The sequence below is a fragment of the Megalops cyprinoides genome, chromosome 22, assembly GCF_013368585.1.
Source record: "Megalops cyprinoides isolate fMegCyp1 chromosome 22, fMegCyp1.pri, whole genome shotgun sequence".
NCBI lineage: Eukaryota > Metazoa > Chordata > Actinopteri > Elopiformes > Megalopidae > Megalops > Megalops cyprinoides.
The window spans coordinates 2,347,080-2,374,645 of NC_050604.1; the positions used below are offsets into that span (position 1 = coordinate 2,347,080).

Sequence of the window (27,566 nt, forward strand, 5' to 3'; positions counted from 1 at the left end):
GCTGAGCTGGGGGAAGAAGAGGAAGAATGATGGAAGGGAACAGGGACGAAGCAGAAAAATGTATAAGCATAGCAATCAAGGCTCTCGAAGCAGGAGATAAAGAAAGGGCTTTAAAATTTTTAAATAAAGCAGAAAAACTCTACCCAACCGATAAAGCAAAAGGTAACGTTTAGCTGATCTGACACTTTTGTTAGCTGCATATCTTGCTCTAAATATTGGGCTAGCTAGCTGCAGGCTGTATTCTTTCACCTCTAGCTAGAAACATATTAACCGAGCACTGATCGTCGTAACAAGTTAGCTAGCAATCTCAGCAAGGAAAGAAACGACAGAAGTAACTACGCCTGGCTACGCGTTTTTAGCACAGCGTTTGCCATCTTGTGCCGAACAATTAGGTTATCATATCCAGGGTAACCACGTTAACCGCGGCTTGATGTTCTCGAACCTATTAACCTACAAGCAAAAAAAAAAAAAGAGGCTCATCGATTCACCCTAAATCTGCGTCTGCCTGATCATACATGTGTGCCTAGCTAGCTAGATAAACAGCAGTAGACGTATAATTTCGATGCATTTAAGTGATTGTCTGGCTGCTCGTCACATTAGAAGCATGCTAGCCACTAGTTTGCTAATTGCTGAAATCTACAGAAAGGTGTCTAGGCCAACGTTAGCTAGCTCCAGTCGGTATCGCCTCTGAGGCCTAGGACTGAGCTCATATTTTGTTGTCTTTGGTTTAATGAATGGTACAGTACGATTGGATCGAGAGACGTAGTCGATTCCACGGTTGTTAGCCAACTGGCCATAGAGGGGTGAGTAAGTACAGTGGGGAGAGTGCTGCATGTGTGTCTCAGTTTCGTACATCGCCCTTTCTAACAGTGGTTCATGATTGTATTAGTAGTTTTAGTATTGTTAACAATAATAATCATAGCTTTATCTTGTTGACGGTTATAATATTACAATAAAATAGGTTGTTGTTTTTCTGATGCAGTAGTTACAATTGGTCACAGGCAACGTTGAAGGAGAGCTAGTCGTGACTGCTTAGAATGCAGAGCAAAGTATGTTTGTGCAGTATTATGTTAATATCTTATATAGTTTGTCAATGTCTCTGTGTGCATTTTAGAAGAACACCAGTTTATACCTTCAGGCGTGAAATATCACTTGTGATGGCTTAGTTTAGTGGCCGATATCTTAATCACAAGTCTAATTTTACTGGCAGAGTTTCATGTTCTTGTTTGATGGAGTAGTTTTTTTATTTGATCTTACCTCCTTCAATATACTCTCAGTGTAGGTTTGATTAAAAAAAGTCAAGCTCCACATGTGACATTGTCTGTATGATCACATTGAGAGGAAGTTATGATGGTCTACCTTGAGTGGGGACAATTGGAGGGTTAAAAGTGATCACCTAGCATCATAGTTTGGGGACAGTCTTAAAAAGGAAAGCATTTCACAGCATTCTCTGTACACTCATTAATGAGTGTCTGTGGCAGTGAAGGGGATTTCATGAGGAACAGGTCAGGAGGGATTCCAGAAAGATCAGTAGAGGTAACTAGAGCATGCTGGTTGAAGCAGAGATTATGAGGCTTGAGTGCAATCCTTTAACTGCATGATTGACTACATTCTGAGTTTAGCATTGTGGAGAATTCGCAGTGACTACACAAGCGCTGTATTAAGTCATTATGAGGCCATGTCCACACATACACAGGTGTTTTTAAAAACGGGGGTTTTCCTCCTTCATTCTTAAAAAAATCTCCGTCCACACAAGCACCGTTTTAAAAAAATCTCCATCCACATGAAGACGCAGAAACGCGCTGTCAGGAGCATGCCAAACCAACAGGTGGCGATATAACCCTAACTGTAAAGCCATGTTGGCCAATCAGAAGCTTGAAAAAAGTTATTAACGGTTCTGGTAGGCTAACAACAATGGCGCAACGAGGAAGGGGGGAATTGTATGTGTGGATGTATGTAACTGTGCATGTATGTGTAAACATGTAAAAAGTCCTGTCAGAAAGGTTAAAACCAAAAAAAAAAAGTATTTTGGCGATGTCCGCCATTGCACAAAATCATGTAAACAAAAAAGATAACGGCGCACACTCTGACGTTACAAACAAAAACACTGTTTCCCTGTCTACACATCAACACTGAAAACGGAGTTTCTGAAAATCTTCACCCTGGAAGGCGTTTTGCAAAAGCTCCGTTTTCAGTGACCTAAAACGCCGTTTGCGTGTGGACGAAAGGCCAAAAAGCATAGAAAAAGCTAGGTTTTTAAAAATACCCGTGTACGTGTGGACAGGGCCTGATTTAATATAAATTCATTGAGTTGTGAGGTTCTCACACTTTTTTTTTACTTTGGTACCTCTGCCCTCTTATAAAACATTGTAGATTATGAAGTATAGTAAATGTATTGGAATATTGGAGATTAAAACGTTCACTTTTACTGAGTAAGTATTCGAACAGTGAAACAAAAACTCTGGTTACTCACTAAATGAACTGTTGTGTTGGTGTTAACTTTTGTATCACTTTCATTTGTTGCTAAATGCAGTTTCATCAAATTGGCAGTGTTAAATGAGAGGTACTGTGTTTGACCACTGTGCTACACCTGTTAGTTTGTGTCTTTCTGCAACTGAAGTTGTGGGGAAGACTGGTCATGAAACATTCACTCTACTTAAAAACCAAATGTTATTCTTGTGCTTGTACAGTGGTGTGAAAAAAGTATTTTCCTCCTTCTTGATATTGTCTATAATTGCCTATTTGGAGCACTAAATTGTTTCAGATTTTCAAACAAAATGTAATATTGTCCAAAGGGAATCTGAGTAAACACAAAACACAGTATTTTAATGTTTATTTTGTTCCTTCAGGGAAAATGGTTAACATACACCCATATCACCCCTGTGAAGAAGTACATTCCCCCTTAAACTTAATATCTGATTGGACCACACATAATGGCATTAACTATAACTAAACACTTCCTATAATTTCATATGGGCGTTGCATATCTCTGTGGAATCTTGGCCCACTCTTCTTTGCAGAATGGCTTTAACTCTGACAGATTGGTAGGCCTTGGAGCATGAACTGCTCTTTTCAGGTCCTGCCACATCATATCTATTGGATTCAAGTCAGGACTTTGCCTAGGCAACCCCACAATTTAATTTAGCTTCTTTTTAGCCATTCAAGATGTGGACTTGCTTCTGTGTTTTGGATCATTGTCCTGCTACATCACCCATTTTAGCTTCAGCTCACACACAGATGGTCGGACATTCTCCTTAAGAATTGTCTGGTACGTGGCAGTATTCCATCGATGATAGCAAGCTGTCTAGGTTCCGAGGCAACAAAACATCGCCATACCATCACACTGCCACCACCATGTTTCCCTGTAGGTATGATGTTCTTACAGTGGAATGCTGTATTCTCCTTATGCCAGACATAGAAAGCCTTATACCCTCAAAAAGAAAGCCTTGTACCATCCACTTTTGGCTCATCTGTCCATAGAATATTGTCCCAAAATTCTTGGGGATCATCCAGGTGCTTTTTTGCAAGTGTTAGATGAGCTTTGATATTTTTCTTGGTGAGCAGTGGTTTCCGCTTTGCAACTCTTCCATGAAGCCCATTTTTGCACAGTTCTTGGAAATTTTTCTGGGATCTTTGAGACTTCCTGGATGAGGTGCCACTGTGCCCTCTGAGAAATTTTGGCAGGTCGGCCACTCTTGGGAATATTCACCTTCACCTCTTCCATTTGGAGATAATGGCTTGCACTGTAGTTCGGTGGAGTCCACGAACCTTAGATGGCTTTGTAACCCTTTCCAGACTGATATATCTCCACAACTTTTTTTCTCAGATGTTCTGGAATTTCCTTTCATTGTGGCACTGTGTGCTTGTAGAAGGTTTGTGGTGACTGCTTTTCTTTGATGGTAAGGTTAAATATATACAGCGGGGAAAATAAGTATTGAACGCGTCAACATTTTTCTCAGTAAATATATTTCTGATGGGGCTATTGACATGAAAATTTCACCAGATGTCGGTAATAACCCAAGTAATCCACACATACAAAGAAATCAAAACATATATGTCCATAAATTAAGTTATGTGTAATAAAGTGAAAGGACACAGGGAATAAGTATTGAACACGCTTACTGAAATTTATTTAATACTTAGTAGAAAAGCCTTTGTTGGTAATGACAGCTTCAAGACGACTCCTGTATGGAGAAACCTATTTTCCCCGCTGTATGCCATTTAAACTCAACAGGGCTGGTTGCAATCAAGCCTGGCTGTGTTCAGTCACCTGAATCTGTTTATGAACTAAAATTTTGTGGATTCTTTGTTTCAAAACTAAGGGGGCAATATGGGTAATTGGTGACTTTTTATATTAAATAAATGAAATAATGATTTAAAAACTGTTTTGTGTTTTCTCAGGTTTCCCTCATCTAATAATGAATTTTATTTTATGATATGAAACTACACAGTGAGAGGAACATGCAGTAAAAGAGGAAGTCATGAAGGGGCAAATACTTTTTCACGCCACTGTATGTTGCTTTATGCTGAAATCACATTTCCTTTTTAATCCTTTGCTTGCTTTCTAACTTTGTTGACCATACTGCAGTATTGTTGAAACCGCTTGGAAGTGTATTTTAAATGTATTGAACATTTTTATGAAATGCTACATTTTGCATTTAGGGTACATGCACTGCTTTGACAGATACTTGTATTTGAAGCAAGCCACAGAAGTGCAGCAGTGTAGGGTAGTGGTTAAGGAGCAGGAATCATAACTGAAAGGTTGCTGGTTCGATTCCCCACGGGGGCACTGCTGCTGTACCCTTGGGCAAGGTACTTAACCTACAATTGCCTCAGTAAATATCCATCTGTACAATGGATAACATTGAAAAAAAGATACCTGCTGTAGCAGAAAGTATATTTTTCCTTTCTCATATTAATTATCTTTTCTTATTAATTTCTCACTGTTATGCTGGGGCCTATATCTTGGTGCTCCTTAAACAGGACTGTATCTGTTGCGTTGCTTGTGTTGTACTCTGCCTCACTTGTAAGTCACTTTGGATTAAAGTGCCTGTCAAATAAACCAGAATGAGAACTTTATTCGCCAAGTACAAATGTACAAGGAATTCCTTGGTGCAGGAGTTGACATTGAAAACATGAACACTGACAGAACTATACAATACAAAACAATACAATAAATACAATAGAATACAATACCATTAAATGTTAATGTAACTAATTTGGGGTTGAGGGTGTGGTTACAAATCTGGTGTAGGAAAATGGGTTCAGTTTTATGTGGCACTGGGGCTGAGACAGGTCCTGTACAAACGCTGTGGGTTACATTTGAGTAGAAGGGTCATGGATGCATTGGGCCTGTGAATGTGTAGGGTAGCTGAGGGAAGGAGGGAACTGAGGAGACATGAGGTTACATATGGGGGAACGCAGACTGCCTGGATTAGAGTTGGGACTGATCCAATCCAATGTCGGTATCGGGTGCCGATACTGACATAATTCAGTATGTGAATTATGTGTGTCTGCTACCGTAATGTGCTCTTGTTCCACAGATGCAACATATACTTTTTTTATCTCTTCGCAAAGAAGGTGTAGGCGGGGCACATTGCAACATGACCTCCTCTGTTTGTTATTCATGGCCTGTTCCTCATGCTGTAATAAATAATATTCATAAAAAGGAACTGTGTAAAATATACCGCGCTGCACAGATTCGTATTTCGCTTCATGTTTCTTCAAAGCAGGGCAAATTGTAACACAGCGTTACTATGTTCCCCCTCAGTGCAACTGGGATTTAAACCTAGCTAGTCACTTCTGCTTGCTAGCAAAACATTACAACACTATACAAGATGTTTACCAACATATTAAAGATCAAAATAGTGATAGATTGTCTCATTTATAGTTGACACAGAAAACAGTAATCAAAAATGAATTTTGGTGTGAAGTATTACTTACTCTAATTTTAATGAACTTTTGACAAACTTTATTTTATTGCGCTGGCCGTTTAAAATTTTCACGCTATGTTTGGCCTGTGCACTGTTGATATGGCAACAAATAAAAGAAGTATCGTCATACTACTGTGTTTATAAGCTTAGTAACAAGCAATGTTACAATGTGCCCCACGTTAGTTTGTGCCCCGCTCTCTTTGAAATTCTCTTATTACTTTGGAACTCATGTATAGAAATCTACTTACAAGTAATTTAATGCATTGCTGTGCACTTGATTTGTTCAGGTTTTTCAAAACATTAAAGGAGTTGCCATAGCAATTTGTACTCCTACATCTGTTTGTATGTGAAGTCTACTTAAACTACAGTTCAAATAAATTGCTTTGGAATACATTTAAATTTAATGCATTTTTGTATATTTTTTGCTCTATTAATAAGAAGTGCTGTGTGGTTTACTACAGCCTCATGTGACCTTACACATAACATCAATAACAATAACATTAATAATAATGATAATAATGATAATGATATTCAAGAAAAAAGAGCTCTGGTATCGGTATTGGTATCAGTATCAGCAGATATCCAAATTCAGGTATCGGATCATAACTCTAATCTCTAGCCTGGATGGCAGATGTCAGGGGTGCTCCTGATAACAGCAGTGATGGCATAATTCTGTGGGAGGCCTGATGCAATGAGAGGTTGGAACAGGAGAGGTAATGTACTGAAGTGCTTTCATTTGAGTAGCAGTATTAAAAAGAATTTTTAGGGCTAGATGTTCTTGCTTCAGCTGAGTGCTATGACAGAGCTGTTATTACAGAGACTGAATACAGGTGCTAAGGAGGAGTGCAACATCACTGTATAACCTTTTCAGAACAGACAGAAGTAGCACATGAGGAAGAGTGGTTATTGTGCATAAATGAAAACCTGAATGTACAAGAAATTTCAGGAACTTCTTCCCTAAATCATAATGAAGGTATATGGGTTACATTTCTGTGAGGTAAAAGAGCATGATCTAAATGGCCACTGGGGTCCGATTATAATATACCATCTTCTCTATGCTGTCACATGACAGCAGTCTGTCTTGTGTGTCTCATGCGGGGGTACAGAACATTTTTTTTTTGTGTAGTGCTGCTGGAGGCTTTGACGAAGAATGGAAATACGACAGCAAATGGCACATACCACCGCAGGCCAACGGAGGGCGCCGAGAGGAGCAGGCCAGAGAAGGATAGCCAGGAAGCGGTAACGGGAGAATCTGCCAAGAGCTTCACCAAGGAGCAGGCGGAAGGGGTGCAGAGGTGAGTGTCTTTCCGGGGAGTGTGTTCAGCATGACTGCCTTGCAGCTTTCTTCCCATATTTAGGAAATACCAGCAAGCCTTCCATCTTTCAGAATCTTGCACAGTTATTCTCACCCTGGCAGTTGCTATTGCAAACCAAAATAATGTTAGAACAAATAATCATTGCAGTAAGAATCGAATCAGTGGCTTGAGGTTGTTTCTCTAAGTTAAGGACGAGCACACTATCAGTTAACTGAGCTGTCTACACTTTTTCTCACTGCTGTACTGGGGCCTACAGACGGGTGACAAATGAAAGGAAAACACTGAATAAATAAATGGAGAAACATAACGAACGCAGATGCTTCCACAAAGGTGTACTGCATGGTGCAATTAAGCAATTAACCATAAGTGCAAATGAATAGTATTATTTACGTTATTATTTATCTGAAACAGCTTGAAGCAGTGCAAATGTAAAAGTACTGAGAGTGCAGTAATGAGTGCAAATAATACTTAGCGCTATGGTGTGGAGTTAAGCAGGGTCACAGCCTCAGGGAAGAAGCTCCTCCTGAGTCTCCTGGTGCGGGAGCGGATGCTCCTGTAATGCCTGCCTGATGGGAGGAGAGTAAAAAGTTCCTGGTTAGGGGGGGTATCCTTGATAATGCTTTTTGCCCTGCCCAGGCAGCATTTGTGATAAATGTTCTCAATGGTGGGCAATTGGGTGCCGGTGATTCTTTGGGTAGTTTTCACCACCTGCTGGAGTGCTTTGCGGTCTGATGTAGAGCAATACCACACTGAGATGCAGTTGGTGAGTATGCTCTCAATGGTACAGCGGTAAAAGTCCACCAGTATCCTAGGATACAGGTGAGCTTTCTTGAGGCTCTGCAGGAAGTAAAGGCGCTGTTGCACCTTTTTGATCAGAATGGAGGAGATCAGGGACAAGGTGAGATTGTCAGATGTGGACGCCAAGGAATTTGAAGCTTGATACATGCTCCACTACAACTCTGTTGATGTAGATGGGGGTGTGTGCGTGGTTTCTAGCTCGCCTGAAGTCCACAATGATCTCCTTGGTCTTCTGGGTGTTAAGGGCCAGGTTATTGTTGGCACGCCACGCAGCCAAGTGCTGGACCTCGTCCCTGTAGGCCGTCTCGTCACCCCCTCTGATCAGGCCTACCACCGTGTCATCTGCAAACTTGATTATGGTGTTAGAACTATGTTCAGGAACGCAGTCGTGGGTGAAGAGGGAGTACAGAAGAGGGTTCAGCACACAGCCTTGCGGCATGCCGGTGTTCAGGGTCAGAGTGGAGGAGGAGAGGTTGTCTAATTTAACAGATTGGAGTCTGTTAGTCAGAAAGTCTAAAGTCCAGTTGCAGACGGCTGTGCTAATACCGAGCTGGCTAAGCTTGGAGATCAGCTTGGAGGGGAGCACAGTGTTTAATGCTGAGCTGAAGTCAGTGAAAACCATTCTGACGTAAGAGTTGGGACTGTCCAGGTGGGTCAGGGCAGAGTGGAGTGCCGTGGAGATGGCGTCCTCTGTTGACCTGTTGGTGCAGTAGGCAAACTGATGGGGGTCCAGGGTAGTGGGCAGACAGGATTTCAGATGTGATAAGTCTCTCAAATAACTTTTTAATGATGGGGGTGAATGCAACTGGGCGGAAGTCATTCAGGGCCGTAGCAGTGGAGTGCTTCAGCACTGGCACAATGGTGGCCATCTTGAAGCTTGTGGGGACAATTGCCTGGGCCAGAGACAGATTGTCCGTGGCAAGAGAAAATTATGGTTGACAGCACACATTCGATGACCGTGATGCTCGTGCATTAGTGCGATATGTAAGGAAAAACAGAAGAGCAGATCTTCCTCAGGTGCCTGAGAATGTCAATGCAGGACGTGATCAGACTGTATCAGCAAGAACAGTCCGTCGACAATTACATAGAGAGGGATATTATAGTAGGGCTGCAGTGCATAAACCCCTCATTACCAAGTTGAATGCACATTTGAGAGTTCAGTGGTGCAAAAACCATAGGCATTGGTCTACAGAGATGTAGAAAAAAGTGATATAGTCAGATGAGTCATCCTTCACCATATTCTCAACAAGTGGGCGAGTGCATGTGTGGCGTACACCAAGAGAACGGTACAGGCCTGAATGCTTGACCCCTACAGTGAGGGGGTCCGGTGGCTCTGTTATGCTGTGGGGGGCATTTTGCTGGCATGGTCTGGGTCCACATGTCCCCTTAGAGTGAAGGGACACTGAAAATCAATACAAAATAGTTCAGCGTGATCTCCATTCCTCCATCCCTTGCACATCCACGCCATTGGAACGCATCTTCTTGAAGGCTGGCTTTATTGTGAGCAAGACACAGAGCTCACTTCTCCCTGACAACGTGGAAAAACTCGTGTTCCTTTCTCATAATATGAGAAGACTGAGATCGGAGGAAAAAAACAGTGACAGTGAGTCAGGTAGTAGCCTAGCCTAATATAATAAACACACCTTTGTTCAGTTTGTTGCTAATATAGGCTATAGGCTAATTGATAATTCGTTTGGGCTGTTGTGAAAAACGAAATGTGTGTTAATGTTACATTTTTGTTTGCATTCTGACCTCAGAAAAAATTGAAAGGCTACTTCTCGGTAGGCCTGTTTATTTTTGCACTGATTTTTCTTTGTGTTTCAGTTTGCTGTATATTTATTTATTCGTTTATATTTATTTAAAGAAACGAAAATATTTTTTTCAATTTAGTTTTTTAACAAAAGGCTGTTTTTATTTATCATTTGTTTTACAAGTTATTGTGTTGGTGTTAAAAGTTAATACGTTGTGTGATGTCATACTGTGTTGAAATAAATTAAGAAAATGTTCAGTCCTCTTGCTGGTTGTTCCGACACATTCAGAATCATTACTGCTTTTGCCGTTGGCATTGTCGTTAACAGCATTGTCGTGCATGCGCTTGTAAAATTTATATTTTAAAGGTTCATTATTATGGTTTTGTATTTCTCTGTAATGTAGCACAGTGTTAACAGAATCAGAATAGACTTTATTGTCATTGCACGGTGGGGGTACAACGTGCGCACAGCGCACTGTGGAACATTTATATAAATACTATTATATTCAGAAGTTTATATATACTTACATATACTTAGTATTTGGTAGCATTGCCTTTAAATTGTTTAACTTGGGTCAAACGTTTCGGGTAGCCTTCCACAAGCTTCTCGCAATAAGCTGCTGGAATTTTGGTCCATTCCTCCTGACAGAACTGGTGTAACTGAGTCAGGTTTGTTGGCCTCCTTGCTTGCACACGCATTTTCAGTTCTGCCCAAAATTTTTCTATTGGATTGAGGTCAGGGCTTTCTGATGGCCACTCTAATACCTTGACTTTGTTGTCTAAACCATTTTGCCACAACTTTGGAAGTATGCTTGGGGTCATTGTCCATTTGGAAGACCCATTTGCAACCAAGCTTTAACTTCCTGGGTCATGTCTTGAGATGTTGCTTCAATATACTGTAACCACATAATTTTCCTTCGTCATAATGCCATCTATTTTGTGAAGTGCACCATTCCTCCCTCCAGCAAAGCACCCCCACAACATGATGCTGTAGATCTTCATCTTTCTGTCCACACATAAATTAGATGTTGTCAATACCACACATAGAGGGTAAACAGCTATCCAGTCCATTTGAATGCAATTTTAAAGGTATTTTGCCGCAAAAGAGGAGCGGGACTATTAGGGGCTCTAGATGTGTCCATGTGTCGAATGCTGGTTTGATGTACATCGATATTCATTTAGCAAGCCAACAATCTAAACTTTGCTTTTTTAACTTTAAAATGCTTAACTAAGTCTTGCAAGCTAACCTATAGCCGCTTAACCTTGAACACTGAAAGTAGCTAGCTAGCTAGTGAGCAGGTGTTAGGTAGTTTGCTAGCTTCCTTTGTTTGCAAGGGACTGAAGATGATCAAATTGTAGCTGCAAAACACTGTGTTTGTGAAATTCTCTATTTCTTTGGCTTACTAATGTAGCACTTAAGATATGGTTGCTTTCAGTAAAGAATAAAGCTTGCAACCTAGCTCACTAGCAAGTTGATACAATAAATGTGTATTTTACTGGTTCATTGGGGAAAAAAGACTAATGTGCGGGGCTGCCAATTTACTTTAGTGGTCAAGATGTTCACCTTGAAGCCAATATGAGCTCTATTGCCTAAATCTTCATACTGCCAGGGATAGGAGTGGATAGGTCGGCCAGGATTTATCCATCTCATTGCATGCCAGCGACCCCTGCAGTTCTCCTGATGACTCCACATGACTGCGGTGTGTAAAGAAGCAGCACTTGGCGCCATGTGCTTCAGAGAAGAGACTATGTTTGTCTGCACTCTGTTGGATAGCTAGTGGGGTTTGCAGTGATGAGCTGCATCTCTGATACACCTGGGCATTCCATATTGGGGGGGAAAAATTTTGGGTGTTTCAAAATAAAAAAACTAAAGTGTAAACTTGCAAGATGCTAGCCAATTATGGGTCAATCTAGCGACAAAACAGTTCAGGTCGCTAATGTAGTCTGACAAATAATTCCTTTTTCTATGAGTTACATTATCACTGGATTCAACTACATAGACAATCAAATAGCTGGCTGTGAGAAGGCTAGATTGTTGTGTTTCAAGGTCTTCTTATCAAAATGTGCTCACTGAACTACAGACACAAGTATACTTTTTCAGTGAAGTGAGTGCTGGATTCATGGCCATTTACCAGCTGTTCATAGGCTGTCTTTCATTGAGAAAAGACAAAAAAATTAAGTCTGAAATTGGCATGCAGGGACATTACAGGGACGTTGCAGTCCAGGGTGCCAGAATGGCTGTCCACAGTGACTAAATAAAACAAACAAACAAAAAAACTTTAATTAGGATTCCTATAAAAACTGCATCTTTTGCAAAATGTAACAAGTATTACAAAATTCAGCCCAAGCAGCCTGTATTTTTTTTTTTCTTCAACAAAAAGGTTGATAATCGGATCCGATATTCAGCATTTTTACGATTATCGGCATCGTTATTTTCAAGGCTGGTCCAAGCCCGAAGCAGAATCTTATTTGGGGGCCCCCCACCGCCTTAGTGCCGCCAATACTATTGATTGTTGTCAATGCTTGATCATTCACACACCTACTGTAAATCTAACACACCCATTAGCAATTTTATTAGTTGTAGCTGTGTTGCGCTTTACATCATACCAGTGTCAGCCCGCCATGTTTTTACCCTTCTATGGTTTTTAATCTTAAGAGGTAGCAAACTCACAAGAGTGGTTTGGTGTTAATTTGCACTTTAATATTCAAAATGATACAGTACTAAGTGGCATACTGAATGTGGTAATACTCAAAAGTAACAAAATAAACCAGCAGACAATGCATTTACTGTAAACAAGTTAACCACTGCTCTTGGGGGCCCTCTGATGGCCATGGGGGCCCTAAGCAGGCGCTTAGTTCACTTATGCGTCGGGCCGTGCCTGGTTATTTTTTTTTTATCTGATTGCTGATAAAATAAATAAATTTAAAATTGCGCTACTTTGGCTCTGATGCAGCCGCCTCTCTCTGTCTGTAGTCACCACTCTGTGATCTCGAGCAGTCCCGCCCACATAATAGCCTATCAACATTGAAGGCTACTGTGCCACAGACGGGCACAGAGGAACGCATTTGCAGACTGGAGCAGCAGCTCTGGTGAGCAAGGGGGGCTGTGTTTCGAAGGTAAGGCAGCAGATATTGCCGAAGTTGCAATAAACATCACAGTCCTCTATCCTGAAGTTGCAAAAACACCACAATTTTATGATCCATTTCTATGATGACAAACATGCCCAGTTTCCCAGTTACACTGAAAATGCCTGAATAATGCACTTTGTTGCAGTGATATAAAGTTAACTATAATAAGATAATAGAGTTTATTTATGTAGCGATAGCTATATCTTTGAGTAATGTTGGTGCCAGTGTAACTGGAACTTATTTAGCTACCATATTGCGAACGTAACATTATTCGCCCGCATGAGTTGGTGTTTTTACATGTTATAGGTAGCCGATGGTCATAATAACATAAGCTAATGTTGATTCGTAGAGCTAACTTGAATGCGATAGCGAAAGTCAACAAGTTCATTTGTTGATCCATAATTTAGCCAGCTGACTGGCTGAGCACACTGAGCAACTCTGCTTTCTGCACCACAGTCTAGTGCTGCTGAATTGGGACTACTAATTGAGACTCAAATTTCAGTACAAATTTAAGTTTTACTAGTTTTATTTATTTTTACTTTATTTACTTTATAAAACTTCGGGGAGCTATTTTGGTTATTTATTTATTAAAATTTTAACTTAACTTTAACTTTATAAGAAATGCTGCTGGGAGCTCCCTGTACTTTTTGTTTCAAGATAATGTTGAAAAGTTCTCTTTTAATAAAACATATGCTTGAAGGCATTTCAACAAAGTTTTGTGTTGGAGTTTGTGTTATTCTAAATTTTGACACCAAGATTTTCATTTTTACTGCAAATATATATCGATTCCAAATATCGGTTATCGGTCTCCTTGATTACTAATAATCAATATTGGTATTGGCCCTGAAAAAACCATATTGGTCGACCCCTACTGCTGTGGACCACTGGCTGAGCTCAAAGCGGGCCAGACGACCTGCTCACAAAAGCTGCTGGACCAGTGATGTCCTTTGTGTCTAAACGGACTGACCAGACTTTTTTGGCGTTTAGAACTACAAACTATTTTATTATAGAGATGTTCATACCATTCATATTGTTTATACAGTTTAAAGCAGTTTAAAGTATAAATAATTACATAATTATTAAATACAGTTTGAAGCAGAAGTAATTAAAAACCTAGTGTACATTTTGTATTCAAATACATCAAATCATTTTGCTTGTAAATGTCTCCTCATATCCCTTTATTAAGGAAAAAGACATTATTTGATAAATTTTCACTGCACCCCTAAAGTTCTTTATGCGCTCCTAAATTTTTCAACTTAGGAGCACATGTGCTCCTTGGGAAAAAAGTAAGCGTCAAGCCCTGAGGTGTGTCTGGTGGTTGAATATGAGGAGAAACTAATGGTGAGAAACAGATAAGGGGGGTGTTTTTTCTCGGAAGGTCTGCTGTGATATTGCTCCAGCTTTGGATTGCTGTGATCTTAAGGCTGGTTATCCATGTTGTTATAACAGGAAAGGAGGGTCACTGCACGGCTGTAGAGCACCCTTCTTAGCAGTAGTAAGTACAGCCAGAAGTATCTGTCTTTGCCACTCTGAAAAAGTTGGGTCATTCAGTAGAAATGCACACAGAACCTCAGTAAAAGGTCTTTTACGATTAGACAGTCTGGGAGATCACACATAGTAACAAAATCGTGGCCACAATAAGATACGCCGAAAAAAGCAAGTGAAAGCAAGTCCCTGCACATAATGTGTCTCTGCATTTACAATGTCCCACAGCATAAACAGATCCCACACTATGCATCCACATCAAGCCCCTTTCCTCTTCAGTGTGTAAGAAGTTTTATGTTTCTTGGTCCACTGGGAGTGACTTGAAATTGGCTGCCAGTCTGTCTCTGTGACAGCCAGTGATGGTGTCCTTAGCACCCTGGAGTTTCCCAGTGTCTACTTCATTACATGTCTCCATCCTTCATTTGAGCTGCAAGTGAACAGTGGTTGATATCTTCCTGTCTGTCACCAGATGTTCTGTTTCACAGGAGCTGTTTTTGACATTGCTAAGTCCTTTTTAAAGCAGCAGAATCCTTCAAGAGTAGCCTGCAACAGCTACCATGCTCTTACCAACTCTTCTAGATGTGATTGGTTGAGGTTCCTTTGAAGGACCACCCATATGATTTTTCTTTGAGTGAGACCACCCATCAGGATGTACAAAATGACATGCTGAAAAGTCATCTTTGCCTAAGTATGTGTCGATTTTCACAACATAAAACTAAAAGAAATGTAGCATTTTATTAGGGGTCCAAGCACGTAGTGCTGGAACCCTATTGTGTTTGTTCCGATTTTTATTATTATTTTTCTGCCCTAAAAGTGTTTGCACAGCAAAAACTATAGATGCTCGAGCTACCAAATTTGATAGATAGGTTCCTATGGTCACCCACTACTCAGGTAAAAAAAAAAAAAAAAATCACAGCTTTTGTGAGGTCTGTGTTCTAAAGTTATTGATCATTGCACTCAACCTAACCTAAAAGTTTATTCTCAGTAATTTAAATCGATTGAACTAAATTTAGCTCCATTTTGTAATTTGAATTTTGTAACACAAGAAAGCTATAATGTGAAACATTTAAGAGAAGGCTTTGGGATTACTTGCCACTTAATTATTCAAATTGCCATCCATAGTAATTAAACAATCTCATGCTGTAGTTTTCGCAATAGCACACAAATTTCAGATAATCTGCCGTGTTTTGCGAGCATTATCATTTATTCTAATTACGCGATTGGTGTCAATTATTCTGTGAATTATTTGTTTTATTGTTAATCGAGGATAAAGGGGAACAGGTTGAAAGTAATGACAGATTTAAAGGTACTTTTAGGGCTTCCCCTGTTTCCAGCTCACCAGCTGCCACTCGTATTAAAACATTTTAAATAATTCTCCTGTTGTTATTTACCTATGAATTTATTGCTTGAAGAAGTTTTGAGAAATATTTAGCAATACTGAATAATTATCAGTTATTAAAATAATGCCAAGCATCATGGTCATTGGACATCACGTAGCCTAGTCATCTAGTAGCTAGTAATGTTGCATCATTCAAGGTAGCGAGCTATCACAATGGCACAGAAACTGGCAAAGATACTTTTGCTTTAAAATGTATTTGGCTATGTTGTTGTGTGCTGTGCAAAATGGGCTTTTGGACCGGTTAAAATATTGTGCGTATTTTAATATGTTTTTGTCTGCTGTGGGCAATGGGCTTATGGACCTGTTTAACTATGTGTAGGCTATTTGTATTTTCTTGTCTGCTGTGTGTGTGCACCTGATGTCTGCGCCCTGTCACAGAGCCAGAGGTTTAAATAATGTAATGTAATGTAATGTATTTGTGCTATAGTGTATGTTATATTAGAATGTGACATTGTGCATGGAATTTTCACCAAAAAAGCTTTCACTCAAACTCTAACAAAATTCATTTATGTGTATGAATTAGCCTATAGCTTATTCATCGCTAATGCTAAACCCCCCCCTGGCTGGACACCCAAAAAATGCACCTCCCACTACAGCACCCCCAGCTTAAAGCCTCTTCCTACGGCCCTGTTCCTGAGTGTGATGTTCTGGTGTAGGGACCCTCAGTAGATCCACCTGATTGTGATGTTCTGGAGTTGGGAGCCTCAATGATAATTATGTAATTATGGCCGCTGCTCCACAGCTGTCACTGAGCAGCGGATTACTTACCCTTTTCAGGTGGCTTTCGTGTCCCACTGTATCAGTGGCGCATGAACAAGAAGCAGGAATTATACAATGCTTTATTCAGACCTCATTTGGAATATTGTCTGTTCTGTTCTGGGCACTGCACTATAAGAACGATATTGAGGCTCTTGAAAAAGTTCAAAGAAGGGCAACTAAATTAGTTCCTGGCTTGAAATATAAAAGCTTTGAGGAAAGACTCAAGTTACTTAACCTATTTAGACTTAGCAAGAGGAGACTTAGGGATGATCTAATAGAGGTTTTTAAATTTATAAAAGGATTCAATAAGGTTTACTATAATAGTTTTTTAGGGTGAGTTCAGTCTGTAGAACAAGGGGATATAAATGGAAACTAGTGAAGAGTAAATTCCGCACTGATGTAAGGAAGTACTATTTTACACAAAGAGTTATCAATATATGGAATAGGTTGCCAGGTCATGTAATTCAGGCAGAGACCCTTGCTGTGTTCAAGTCCAGACTTGATGCAGTTTTGGATACTCTTTAATTGGAAATGGCGAGCTTAGTTGGGCCGAATGACCTGTTCTCATCATAATATGTTCTTATGTTCTTAGGAAAGACGGATAACTTGCCTTTAAAGCAATAACTGTGCTGAGCCTGATTTTATGTAAGGATTACCTAGCAGCAGCCAATTCCCTCCTTTGACTTCATTTTGGCTGATTTTATAGCATTACAGGCTACTTCCTGGCTTTTGAGTTCATTTTGGCAGACATTGTAGTGTTACAATCTGATTCTCTTTTTGGCATAATTTTAGCGAATATTGTAGCTTTGCAGTACGTTTGTTCAAGTAATTCTGATTGTAACAAAGAAGTTGGGCATCAGTTTTTAAGTTGAAACCAGTTATTCTTCTGTGCTTTTTATCAAATTCATATTTTTAATGGTTAGGATACACAGAAGAGCAATGATCACCTCTTATTCCTGCTCCTGCTGGTTATGACACCATAATACTGGATTTAAATAACTTGCCTAATTTGTGAAAAATTAGGCATTGGTCACACTTTAGATTCTTAGACAGCCTAGTTTACATCATAATGGAAATCAAGATTCTCTCTAACGAAGCATGAACGTTTTTATTACTTGATATAATAGGTGAGCTATGTGTAGCACTGTGGTTTTGGGTTTAATGCCTTGATTAACTGTTCCTGCTTTTAATGCTGTCATGTTGATGGCTGTATCCAGCAATAACCATAGGAACCCTGAGAGCTGGCTGGGTCTCCACTGGAAGATTCAGGGACAGGTTCAACACCAAGGGAAAATGTCCATATTTAAGGAGATTTCGTCAGTGTGGCCCTGCTACATAATAGTAGTTTGGTTGCAACGCAACACCCATACAGGTACTTCAAGTGGGTCTTTAGGGGCAACATATTATGCAACTAGTCTTGTGCATTGCATGTTCTTTGGTCCTTTTTAGTTTTAATTTGGTCCTATGGGATGTTGTCTCAGACATCAGTCACTGGGGTTTCAGGTGTAGAAAAAAAGATATTAGCTTGAGTTACTCCAAGACCCTTATAGGCAGGTGCAGAAAAGTGCCCAGAATCCTCTGCTCTTTCTTGCTGTAAAAGGGAAGTTCATACAATTGACACAGTCAGGAACGATCTCATGTGTACATAGCATGGTCAGCTGTTAGCATACATGTGATATAGTCAGTGGAACCTTACATTACATTACATTAACTCTATATTATTAAGAGCTACAGGTGCCCCATGAAAAAGCAGTTTCCATTTCCAGATTATGTGATGCCCTGTATTCTCAGAAAATATTCAAAATAATTTTCAGGCAGTGAGTTGTATTGTATCATTGTATCATATAGTCTCTGCCTGTTCAAGACCATGGAAATTTAGTTTGCACAAATGGGTTGTTTTCTAACAAGAAATTACAAATGAATTTGTATCCTTGTTTTAAGTGTTTCTGTTATATTCGATCAGTCATCAAATAAAAAATTGACTATTATTTTTATTATTATTATTGGTTATTTATTTTAATGTGTACATACAAGTGTTCGGTCCTGTGTGGGGTGTAGTCCCCAAATAAATTCAGACAGAAAAACAATGCAGCTTGCATCAGTAATTATGAATGTTTCATTTAGACTGGAAGATGCCTTGTTGATTTGTGTTCCTTTTTTGTCTTTTTCATTCTTCATGGCACTTTTAATGGTGATTTTCACCGACAGAAAGTATTTTTCTGGCTTGTTAGACAGCATCCAAACACATCTTTCTTTCCTCTAGATATTTTATAAGCCAAGTAGCACAGGCTACAAGATTCACTGCATTCAAATTCTAAATATCTATATTTTGTTGCATTGAGTGCAGTGTGCACACTATAAAGTATTCTATTACATGTTGTGAGAGAGCCCAGCGTGATTGTCGTTGGATCACTTAGCAGTGTCCACTAGGGCTGTGACGATAACCGCATCACCGCAATAAAAAAATGAGAGTCCTACTGCGGGGTTGAGGTCATTACCGCATCATCACAATTATTTATTTATTTTACAGCTGTTAACGTTAACACGTTAACGTTCGTTCGCGATTAATCTGGAAACTTTAACGCGTTAATGTTTTAACGCAAATTAATCATTTTATCAGGTTTGACCGCAACTTCCTTCCTTAATTCCAGCGTGGACATTGCCCTGGCTGAATTACTGAAAGGCGTGGCAAACGCAGATGTGCTGAACAGCAAATTTCGTTTTAACCCTTTGGCATGTAACTTATTTGTTATGGTATATAGCCCGCTTGTTACTTTATATGGTTTGTTATGTTTTCATTTGTGTTAAGTTTCTTATAGATTTCAGTTAGCATTTGCTATATTTTTAGAGTTAAATCGCTGTTTCCTCAAAGCTAAAATTAGCTAGAATTTCTCCAATCTAGTGTTTAATCGCACCAGTTCTAGCATATGTGCTAAACAGCTATTCACACCGGTGTTACCTTACGCGCGAAAGGGTTAAAACGAAATTTGCCGCTCAGCACATCTGTGTTTGCCACGTAAAATAAAAAGACCGTAAAATAAAGAATGAGTACATTTCGATTTTTTGCAGCACTTTATACAAGCAGCGATTGTAGTAGATAGCCCACCGACATCATGAATGTTCAATTATGTTGCATGTTTAAAAACCATTAGCCTAATGTTCCCTTACCATCTTCTTGTCATTTTATTTTAAAAATAATTAAAACTGTTTTAATGCGGCTACATATAGCCTACCTGTTCATGCTGCTTTAGACGCCATTATTGTAGGCCTATAGCCTACAGAATTATGTGAATTAAAATATAAAATTAAAATGTTAAAATGTAAAATATTTGTAAGTTTGCAATCACTTTCTAAGTTGTAATCAGCCTTCCCGAGAATTTTGCAGAAAAATAAACAAGTTGTTCATGTGCAAACGTTATGGGTTGGCTTTTTGTGTTGCGTGGGGTCGGAGGGCGGCACCGGGGGGTGGGGTAAATCGCTAAATCGCGGTAATTTGTTGCTTTATTACTGCGGGAAGAAAAAATCATTACCATCACAGCCCTAGTGTCCACTCTACTAGGTCTTTACAGCAGCAAGTCTTTACAGCAATTAGTGCTTTTGAACATCAAGTAACTGTGTACCAATACTGCTCCTGGATTCCTGAGATGCACTGATGCACTGAAACCTCTCTCCCACTCTAGGATAAAGCAGTGCAAGGACTACTATGAGGTTCTGGGCATCAGTAAGGAGGCCAATGAGGAGGAGCTGAAGAAAGCCTACAGGAAGCTGGCACTGAAGTTCCACCCAGATAAAAACCATGCCCCAGGAGCAACGGAGGCCTTCAAAAGTAACGATGCCTCTCTGCCAACACTGTTCATTAGCCCACTCACTGCTAGGAAATAGTAATTTTCCTGCATGTAGAGCTGAAAAGAATTGAAATTTTGGTTCAATACTGAAATGATTAAGTGCATAAACTGAAGTGGATCAAATTCAGTTTCAAAATGTTATATAGGAATGTATACAGGAGTAGGCTTGTTGGCACTCAGTCTTGTGGGATGGGGATAGGGAGATGGGTAGGTTGATTAGTCTCAGCCTGCAGGTGGAGGGGCTACTCTACTGGTCCAACACACCTGAGGTAATCCATGTAAATAAGGAAGCAGCAGAGGTCCCAACTGGGAGGCAGAGGGGACTTGGTTTCCCACAGTGACTTACCAAGTCAAGCTTGAATCTACTTTCAGATGGAATAGAGTAGTTTTTTTTTTCCCTGAACTGATTTAATGATCTTGTTCCTTGCAGTCCTGACTCCAGTTAAAACTGTCTTGTTTTTTTTATGCCATGTCTATTTTTCCATGTTACACTGTTTAGCTGACGTAAGTATGTAATATATGCAAGAGAAGAGGCAGAGTTTGCAGCGCAGTGGCTGGGGGAGGGGTTTGGTTAACACAGTGCAGTGGGGGTAGGTGGGGCTATGAACTACAGCAATTAGCTACAATTATTTGAGGGTGCCTGTAGTCCTCAAAGCTTTGGGTTCACGTTGAAATGAATATATTTTATCCATTTAACTTTCAAAGAACTGAGTCTCCCAATGCTGCTTTTGGGACAATATGCAAACTAGTCACTGAAGTTCATTGTTGAATATCGGCTAACCATCACTGACATGGTTTAATTGCATCAGTGAACCTTTAGCTAATCATCACTAAGGTTGTTGGCAAAATTAGATCTCCAGGTTTGTGAAAAGCAAACCTGTCTTGTATTATACATTTCTTTGGCCGAGAGGAGCTGTTTCGGCCCTAATAACATGTGTAAACCAATAGTAACCTCTCCCAGCTGATGGTAAAGGATGTCCATTTAAGACGTAGTTCCCAAGTATCATTGGTGACTGAGGGTTACAACTGTGAATTTCCATATTGGAGCATCAGTGGGAAAACTCAAACCTGGGGTGTACCTCTGATAAGGGTTCTTCCTTTCTGATCAGCTCACTCCCAACAGTGTTGATCAGTTGTATTCATCTCCATGCTATATTCAGCTAAGTGGACTGACGGTGTGGGTCTGTGTTTTGTGCAGAGATCGGCAATGCATATGCAGTGCTCAGTAACCCAGAGAAGAGGAAGCAGTACGACCTAACGGGAGGAGAAGACAAGCCCGGCTCTGCGCATGGACAGGGGGGCTTTGACTTCCACCGTGGCTTTGAGGCGGACATCACCCCCGAGGACCTCTTCAACATGTTCTTTGGGGGCAGTTTTCCCTCAAGTACGTTCTGCTTTAAAAAACCCGCAATCTCAACACCCCTGTACTCACCTGCAATCTCAACACCCACGTACTCAACTATAGTCTCAACATCCACGCAGTCACCCACAATCTCAAACCCCACGCACTCACCTGCCATCTCAACACCCATGTACTCAACTATAGTCTCAACATCCACACACTCACCTGCAATCTCAAAACTCACGCACTCACTTGCAATCTCAAGAAGCACAGACCCACCCACAATTCCAACACCCATAATCTCAGCACTCACACACTCACCTGCAGTCTCAGCATCCACACACTAACTGTATGAGGATGCATGCACAATCTCAGCACCCTCAGAATCAGCCACAAATAAGATGCTTAACAAACCACACTGCTTACAGGTACCATTTATGAGTGTTTAATATTGAAGCATGGTGTCCTAATTTAGTGTTCTCTTGCAGAGGTTTGTAACATCTCAATATGTACTCCCTGTTTCACTTTCTATTTACATGTACAGTACAAGCCTAGAGAACAGCCTGAATGTTGTTTAAGTAGACACACCCATTTAGGACAAGTTTGTGATCTTCGTTCTTGTATTATGCTAGCAGAGTGATTCTGTGTTCCTTTCAACAGCAAATGCCCACGTGTTCACCAGTGGCAGGGCCCGGTACAGCCAGCAGCCCAACCAGACCCGAGAGAGGGCAGAGGAGAGGGGAGATGTAAGTATCAGTGCTGGCTTCTTATGTTCATGTTGCACTGCTCATGCAGGCAATGTCAGTGGTCCAGGGCTCTTTCCTCATGGAGGCAGATCTCTATGAAACAGAGCTCAGTGGTCTGAAAGCAGCACTTAACTGCTCCCTGTATGTAATGGTGCTGAAAGACCTGGCTGCTTCCTGTGTGTAACGGTGCTGAAGGACGTGACTGCTTCCTGTGTGTGACACTGCTGAACGACCTAACTGCTTCCTGTGTGAAACACTGCTGAACGACCTGACTGCTTCCTGTGTGTAACGGTGCTGAATGACCTGACTGCTTCCTATGTGTAACGGTGCTGATATAGGGGTGGGACAAAATAACAATACGGGAATATATCGTATTACTTCCTCTTGCGATACGTTATTGATACACTGGTGCCAAATATCAATATTTTTATTAAAACATGCAGGCGCTCTAAACGGATTTGACTGCCAATTTGACTTACCAGAGTCACTACTTCACGACTCCTCGTGGTGGTGCTTATCAAATGAATGAGGGTAAACTTGGGGTGAAGAAATGTGCACAACTCTTTCTCAGTCCTCCCTGGAAATGAGACCTGTCCAACTCAATTTCAGTAAGTAACGCTGACTATATGATTTGGATGGCAGAGACTGTTGTTTTATATAAATAGCTAGCTTCAGGTGAGTAGTTATCCAACTTAGCTAGGTAGCTCCTTCTTACAAAATTGTCTAAATTGAAAGGTACTTTACAATTATATTGCTAGTATTCTGCGTGATTAGGCATTTAAACAAAAGCTTGTCTACCTAACATTATCCAACAAACAGAAAGTGGTTAAAGCATCACACTCGCAGCTCGAATTTGTCGTTGATTCCTGTTAGCAGTTACTTAACTAACATTACCTAGTCTTTTCCCTGACCACCTTGAATGTAGCTCCAGACCTACACCCCGGTGGTACTAGCTAGCTCGCGAATTTACACCGTTACTTTGCATAATCCTTAACTCGCAGACGTTCATTTTAATAACTTGCTTTATGTTAATTTGATGACCTACTTAGATGTGTGATGTAACAACTGTAGGATCAACTAGCTATAATGTTGTAGCTATAGGTTGATGAAAACAGGGCATCGAGTTAACTGAGATAAGCTAGCTAACATTTCTTAGCTGGCAAAGTAGTAACATTATGCAATTTAAAGAGGAAAAATGTATGTTCACTTACGGCTGTCAAGTCGGCCAACCAGTCCCTCATCATACTTCTTTTTTTCTACCAAAGTTGGTTTAAAAAAAACATCAGCTAGCGTGCTAGCTACCGTTAACTCCCTCTTACCATGTAATCCAATGTCTTGGTACCATTTCCCAGAATCGAGTTGAAAATGTATCCACACACATCGTTTGTTGTATATGGTGATTGTCACGTTGAATTATGCTGTTAACTTTGCAGTGCTTATAGGGCTTTCCGTGGTTTGTGTCTTCCCTTACGGTTAGCCAACCTCCCAACTCCTCAAAACTAATTTGAACTGCGGCTTGGCCTCGGAAACACCTCTTCATACTCACGATCGTCCACACACACCATCACCATATCAGTGGAGACCGGAGAAAGGGTGTATTCAGTAAAAACAGTTTCGTACTGATGGTGTGGGGTTGTGTACTGCTCTAATATGGAAACTAGACTGAATGATGTAACCATTACAAGCTAATCCAAGTAATCCATGACACATAGGAGCTTGTCATCAACTTGTCCCTACAAGAAATAATGGAGCCAGCTGATAATGGGAAATACATGATCTAGCTTGTCACCTAGCATAACCACTGTGTTTCAATACACATGGAGGCCATACAGAAAACACCTAATGTAAAATATAGAATGAACTCATGACTTGAATTGAATGACTTTAATTGCCGCAAAATATGTAGCACAACAACTGCATTTTCCAATGCCTTCCAAGTTTAGATTGTCAAATTCTGTGAAACTGACACCACAATGCAGTGAATAAATACATAATTCCTGCTTTTTGCCTTTTTAGGGGCATTTTTTCTTCAGTTACACAGATGTCGTGATGTGTCGTAGATGATTGTCTTGCAATGTATTGTAGAATCACTGTATCGTGATACCATCGTTATCGTGGGCAACGTATCATGATAGTATTGTATCGAGAGTTACTCTGTGATTCCCACCCCTAATGCTGAACAACCTGACTGCTTTCTGTGTGTCATGGTGCAACGGTGCTGAACGACTACTTCCTGTGTTCCAGGGTGGCTTCTCCATGTTCATCCAACTGATGCCCATTGTAGTGCTGATCCTGGTGTCCATCCTGAGCCAGCTGATGGTGTCCACTCCCCCTTATAGCCTCTACTCCAAACCGTATGTTAAGCAGCTATATAGCCTGAACAGTGACTTACTGAATGTTTCCCTTCACCTGCCGCAATTAACCAACTAACTTAAACATTGTTATATGGTTATACTCCATATTAAACCTTAGTAAGAAACTGGTTCATACTGGATATATTTTTGTCTAAAAAATTATTTAAAGCTGTTTTACACACAGTCAGTTGATCAGGAATAATAATTGATTCACATGAAGTTATTCATGATTATTTTCCGATTGACTATTGACTATTAAACATCGCACAAGAAAACGTCTCAAAAGCTTAATTTTTGTTACATCTTACTGTAAGACACGCTGACAACTGTCACTCAGATTTGGAAAATTCAGGTTCCCTCTTTGCGGTTTACCTTCAGAAGAGGTGTCACTGTTGCAACCTGGCCATAAACACCAAATTCATGGAGGTGATGACAAAGGGTGCTTTTCCAGACTCCAGATACATGCCAGTTTGTTTTGGAGATCTGAACTGGTGCCTTTGCATTTTGGGTTTCCTCCGCAACAACTTGCCTTACTCACAATGGCAAGATAACTTTGCATCCTCTTCTTGACACCATCACCATTGTACCAGTAACCTTAAATTTCTCTGTATTAGGCATTATAGTCATAAGCTTTTGCAGCTTTGAATTCTTTCATAGCCATTTCTCAGCTTGTGGATGCCAGTGCCCCTTTGCTTACAGTCTTGAGAGCTCTTTGACCTTAAACATAATGACATGCACTTCTGATTAATGTCTTATGTTACCTCCTTTCATACCCCAGGAAAACAAGAAGGCTTAACAAGCCTCTGTATAGTTTCAGAAGGTCCTACTTAACTTCTAAAAAGCAGAATGTTGGTATATATTTGATTTTATTGTTGAATTTATTTAAAACAGTGATTGGCACATTCAAATAATATGTTTCTGGCATATAATTCATTTTTCGTGATTAATATTAGTTTAGTCTTAATAGCATAGTAGTAAGTACAGTACAAAGTACAAAGCACATTACACAGTTAATATCACAGTACAAAGTACAACAGTTTTAAACAGCAGAAAAAATGCTTGAAGAAATGATTTCCATATGCAAATGCTTTGCCCGCAGTTCCACTGGACAGACTGTGAAGCGGCAGACAGAGAACCTGCATGTGGATTATTACGTCACCAGAGACTTTAAGTGGGAATACAAAGGGTCTGCACTGCAGAAAATAGAGAAAAGCGTTGAGGAGGATTATGTCTCCAATGTTCGCAACAACTGCTGGAAGGAGAGGCAAACAAGTAAGCTTCCTCTTTCTCACTACCTTTTTCCTGGACTGAATTACACCTGCGACTTAATGAATGTCTTGTAGCTCAGGATCACAAGTTACCACACAGTATCCCTCCAAGGAGTTCATGAAACTATTTTATCACAGCAATCATCTAAAAAACAGAACGATTCCACCGCATGGACTGTAGTAGTTTGTATACATATATATGTTTTTTTCCCTCACTCACCCATAAACCCATAAACAGTTTCTGTTTGTGTTTTCTTGTGTCTTTCACAGAAACAGACCTGCTGTACGCAGCCAAGGTCTACAGAGATGAGCGACTTCGCAGGAAGGCAGAGCTAATGACCATGGACAACTGCAAGGAGCTGGACAGACTAAATGACCTGTTCCGTGGGGGATGAGCTGACCCCATTGGGACTCTGTGTGTGTGTATTATATATATATATATATATATATATATATATATATATATATATATATATATATGTATGTATGTATATGTGTATACTTTTTTAAAGAAAAAATATGAACGTAGAAACCAGGGGAGAGCTAAACCAATAGGAAAAGAAGACATTAGCCTTACTATGGAAGTTCTAAACTGCCCCACCTTCTCCACTCCCCCTTTGGAATTTGCCTTGCTATGTCTCAACCAAGAGAAAGGCATCTTGAAAATACTAGTGCACACCATTCAGTACCTTGGTTTGTTATGCTGGGATATTTCTCTAAAAGACTGCCTGTATGCAAGAGTTGTGTTATGGTGGTTGGATTTAGGCGAGTAGCATTTTTTGTGCACTTTCACAATTTTACTCCTCAGTTTAACCAGACCATGTGCTTTATTGTAGATCATTTCCAGTGTACTGTAGGTTTGCTCCCTTGGATATGTGCTGTCTCTGGTCAGAGTCCATAGTCATACTGGATTCCTGGGAGTGGCTGGAACGGGTGTGCCATAGACGGCCAGTAAGGGAAAATGGAACTTCATCTCTGAATATTCTGGCTTCAGTGTGGTGTCAGAACTCTGTAGGCAGTAGACATCAAGCCGTTTTATTAATGTTTGTAAATATTTTCATTTTGACAGTTTGAGGTAATGCAAGAGTTATTTAAGTATTTAGAGAGAGAGGTTTATCTTCATTGCCCAACTAATGATTTGAATAAAGTTTAAATTATTATCGAAAATGGTTTGGATTGTTGGATTTTACCCAATTATTTTTATGGCTTGATTTGACAGATCGCTGTCAACATTGTGATTTTAATTTGATTGGGGGGGATGGGGTGATGGGGGAAGTCTGCCTTAATCAGGTTTACATGATTGATTAGAATAAATGTATCAGACTGCATGGCCACACCTCTCTTTTCCTCTGCTATGAAAGCACATGACTTCTCTCCGCACTCCTCCCAAGACCATGTGACAGGGGTAGGAAAGTGTACTTACTATGGAAAATGCAGGTACT

The 27,566-nt window shown here is 40.2% G+C and overlaps 1 protein-coding gene across 1 annotated transcript; it reads left to right on the forward strand.

Moving 5' to 3' along the window:
- dnajb14 (DnaJ heat shock protein family (Hsp40) member B14) lies at positions 1-26,519 on the forward strand. The gene is made up of 8 exons (XM_036516880.1): positions 1-162; positions 7,060-7,228; positions 20,250-20,395; positions 21,613-21,798; positions 22,417-22,502; positions 24,747-24,856; positions 25,956-26,128; positions 26,395-26,519. The coding sequence occupies exons 1-8, from the start codon at positions 27-29 to the stop codon at positions 26,517-26,519; spliced, it is 1,131 nt and encodes a 376-aa protein (XP_036372773.1). The 5' UTR covers positions 1-26.
- Positions 26,520-27,566: the final 1,047 nt, after the last annotated feature.

What these genes read in the sequence shown, in the direction of transcription:
- dnajb14 (XM_036516880.1), top strand. Translation starts at nt 27, where the DNA reads ATGATGGAAGGGAACAGGGACGAAGCAGAAAAATGTATAAGCATAGCA. An exon ending in CCCAACCGATAAAGCAAAAG is followed by an intron (nt 163 to 7,059) that starts GTAACGTTTAGC and finishes TTTTTTGTGTAG; the next exon opens with TGCTGCTGGAGGCTTTGACG. An exon ending in CTGGAAGGAGAGGCAAACAA is followed by an intron (nt 26,129 to 26,394) that starts GTAAGCTTCCTC and finishes TGTCTTTCACAG; the next exon opens with AAACAGACCTGCTGTACGCA.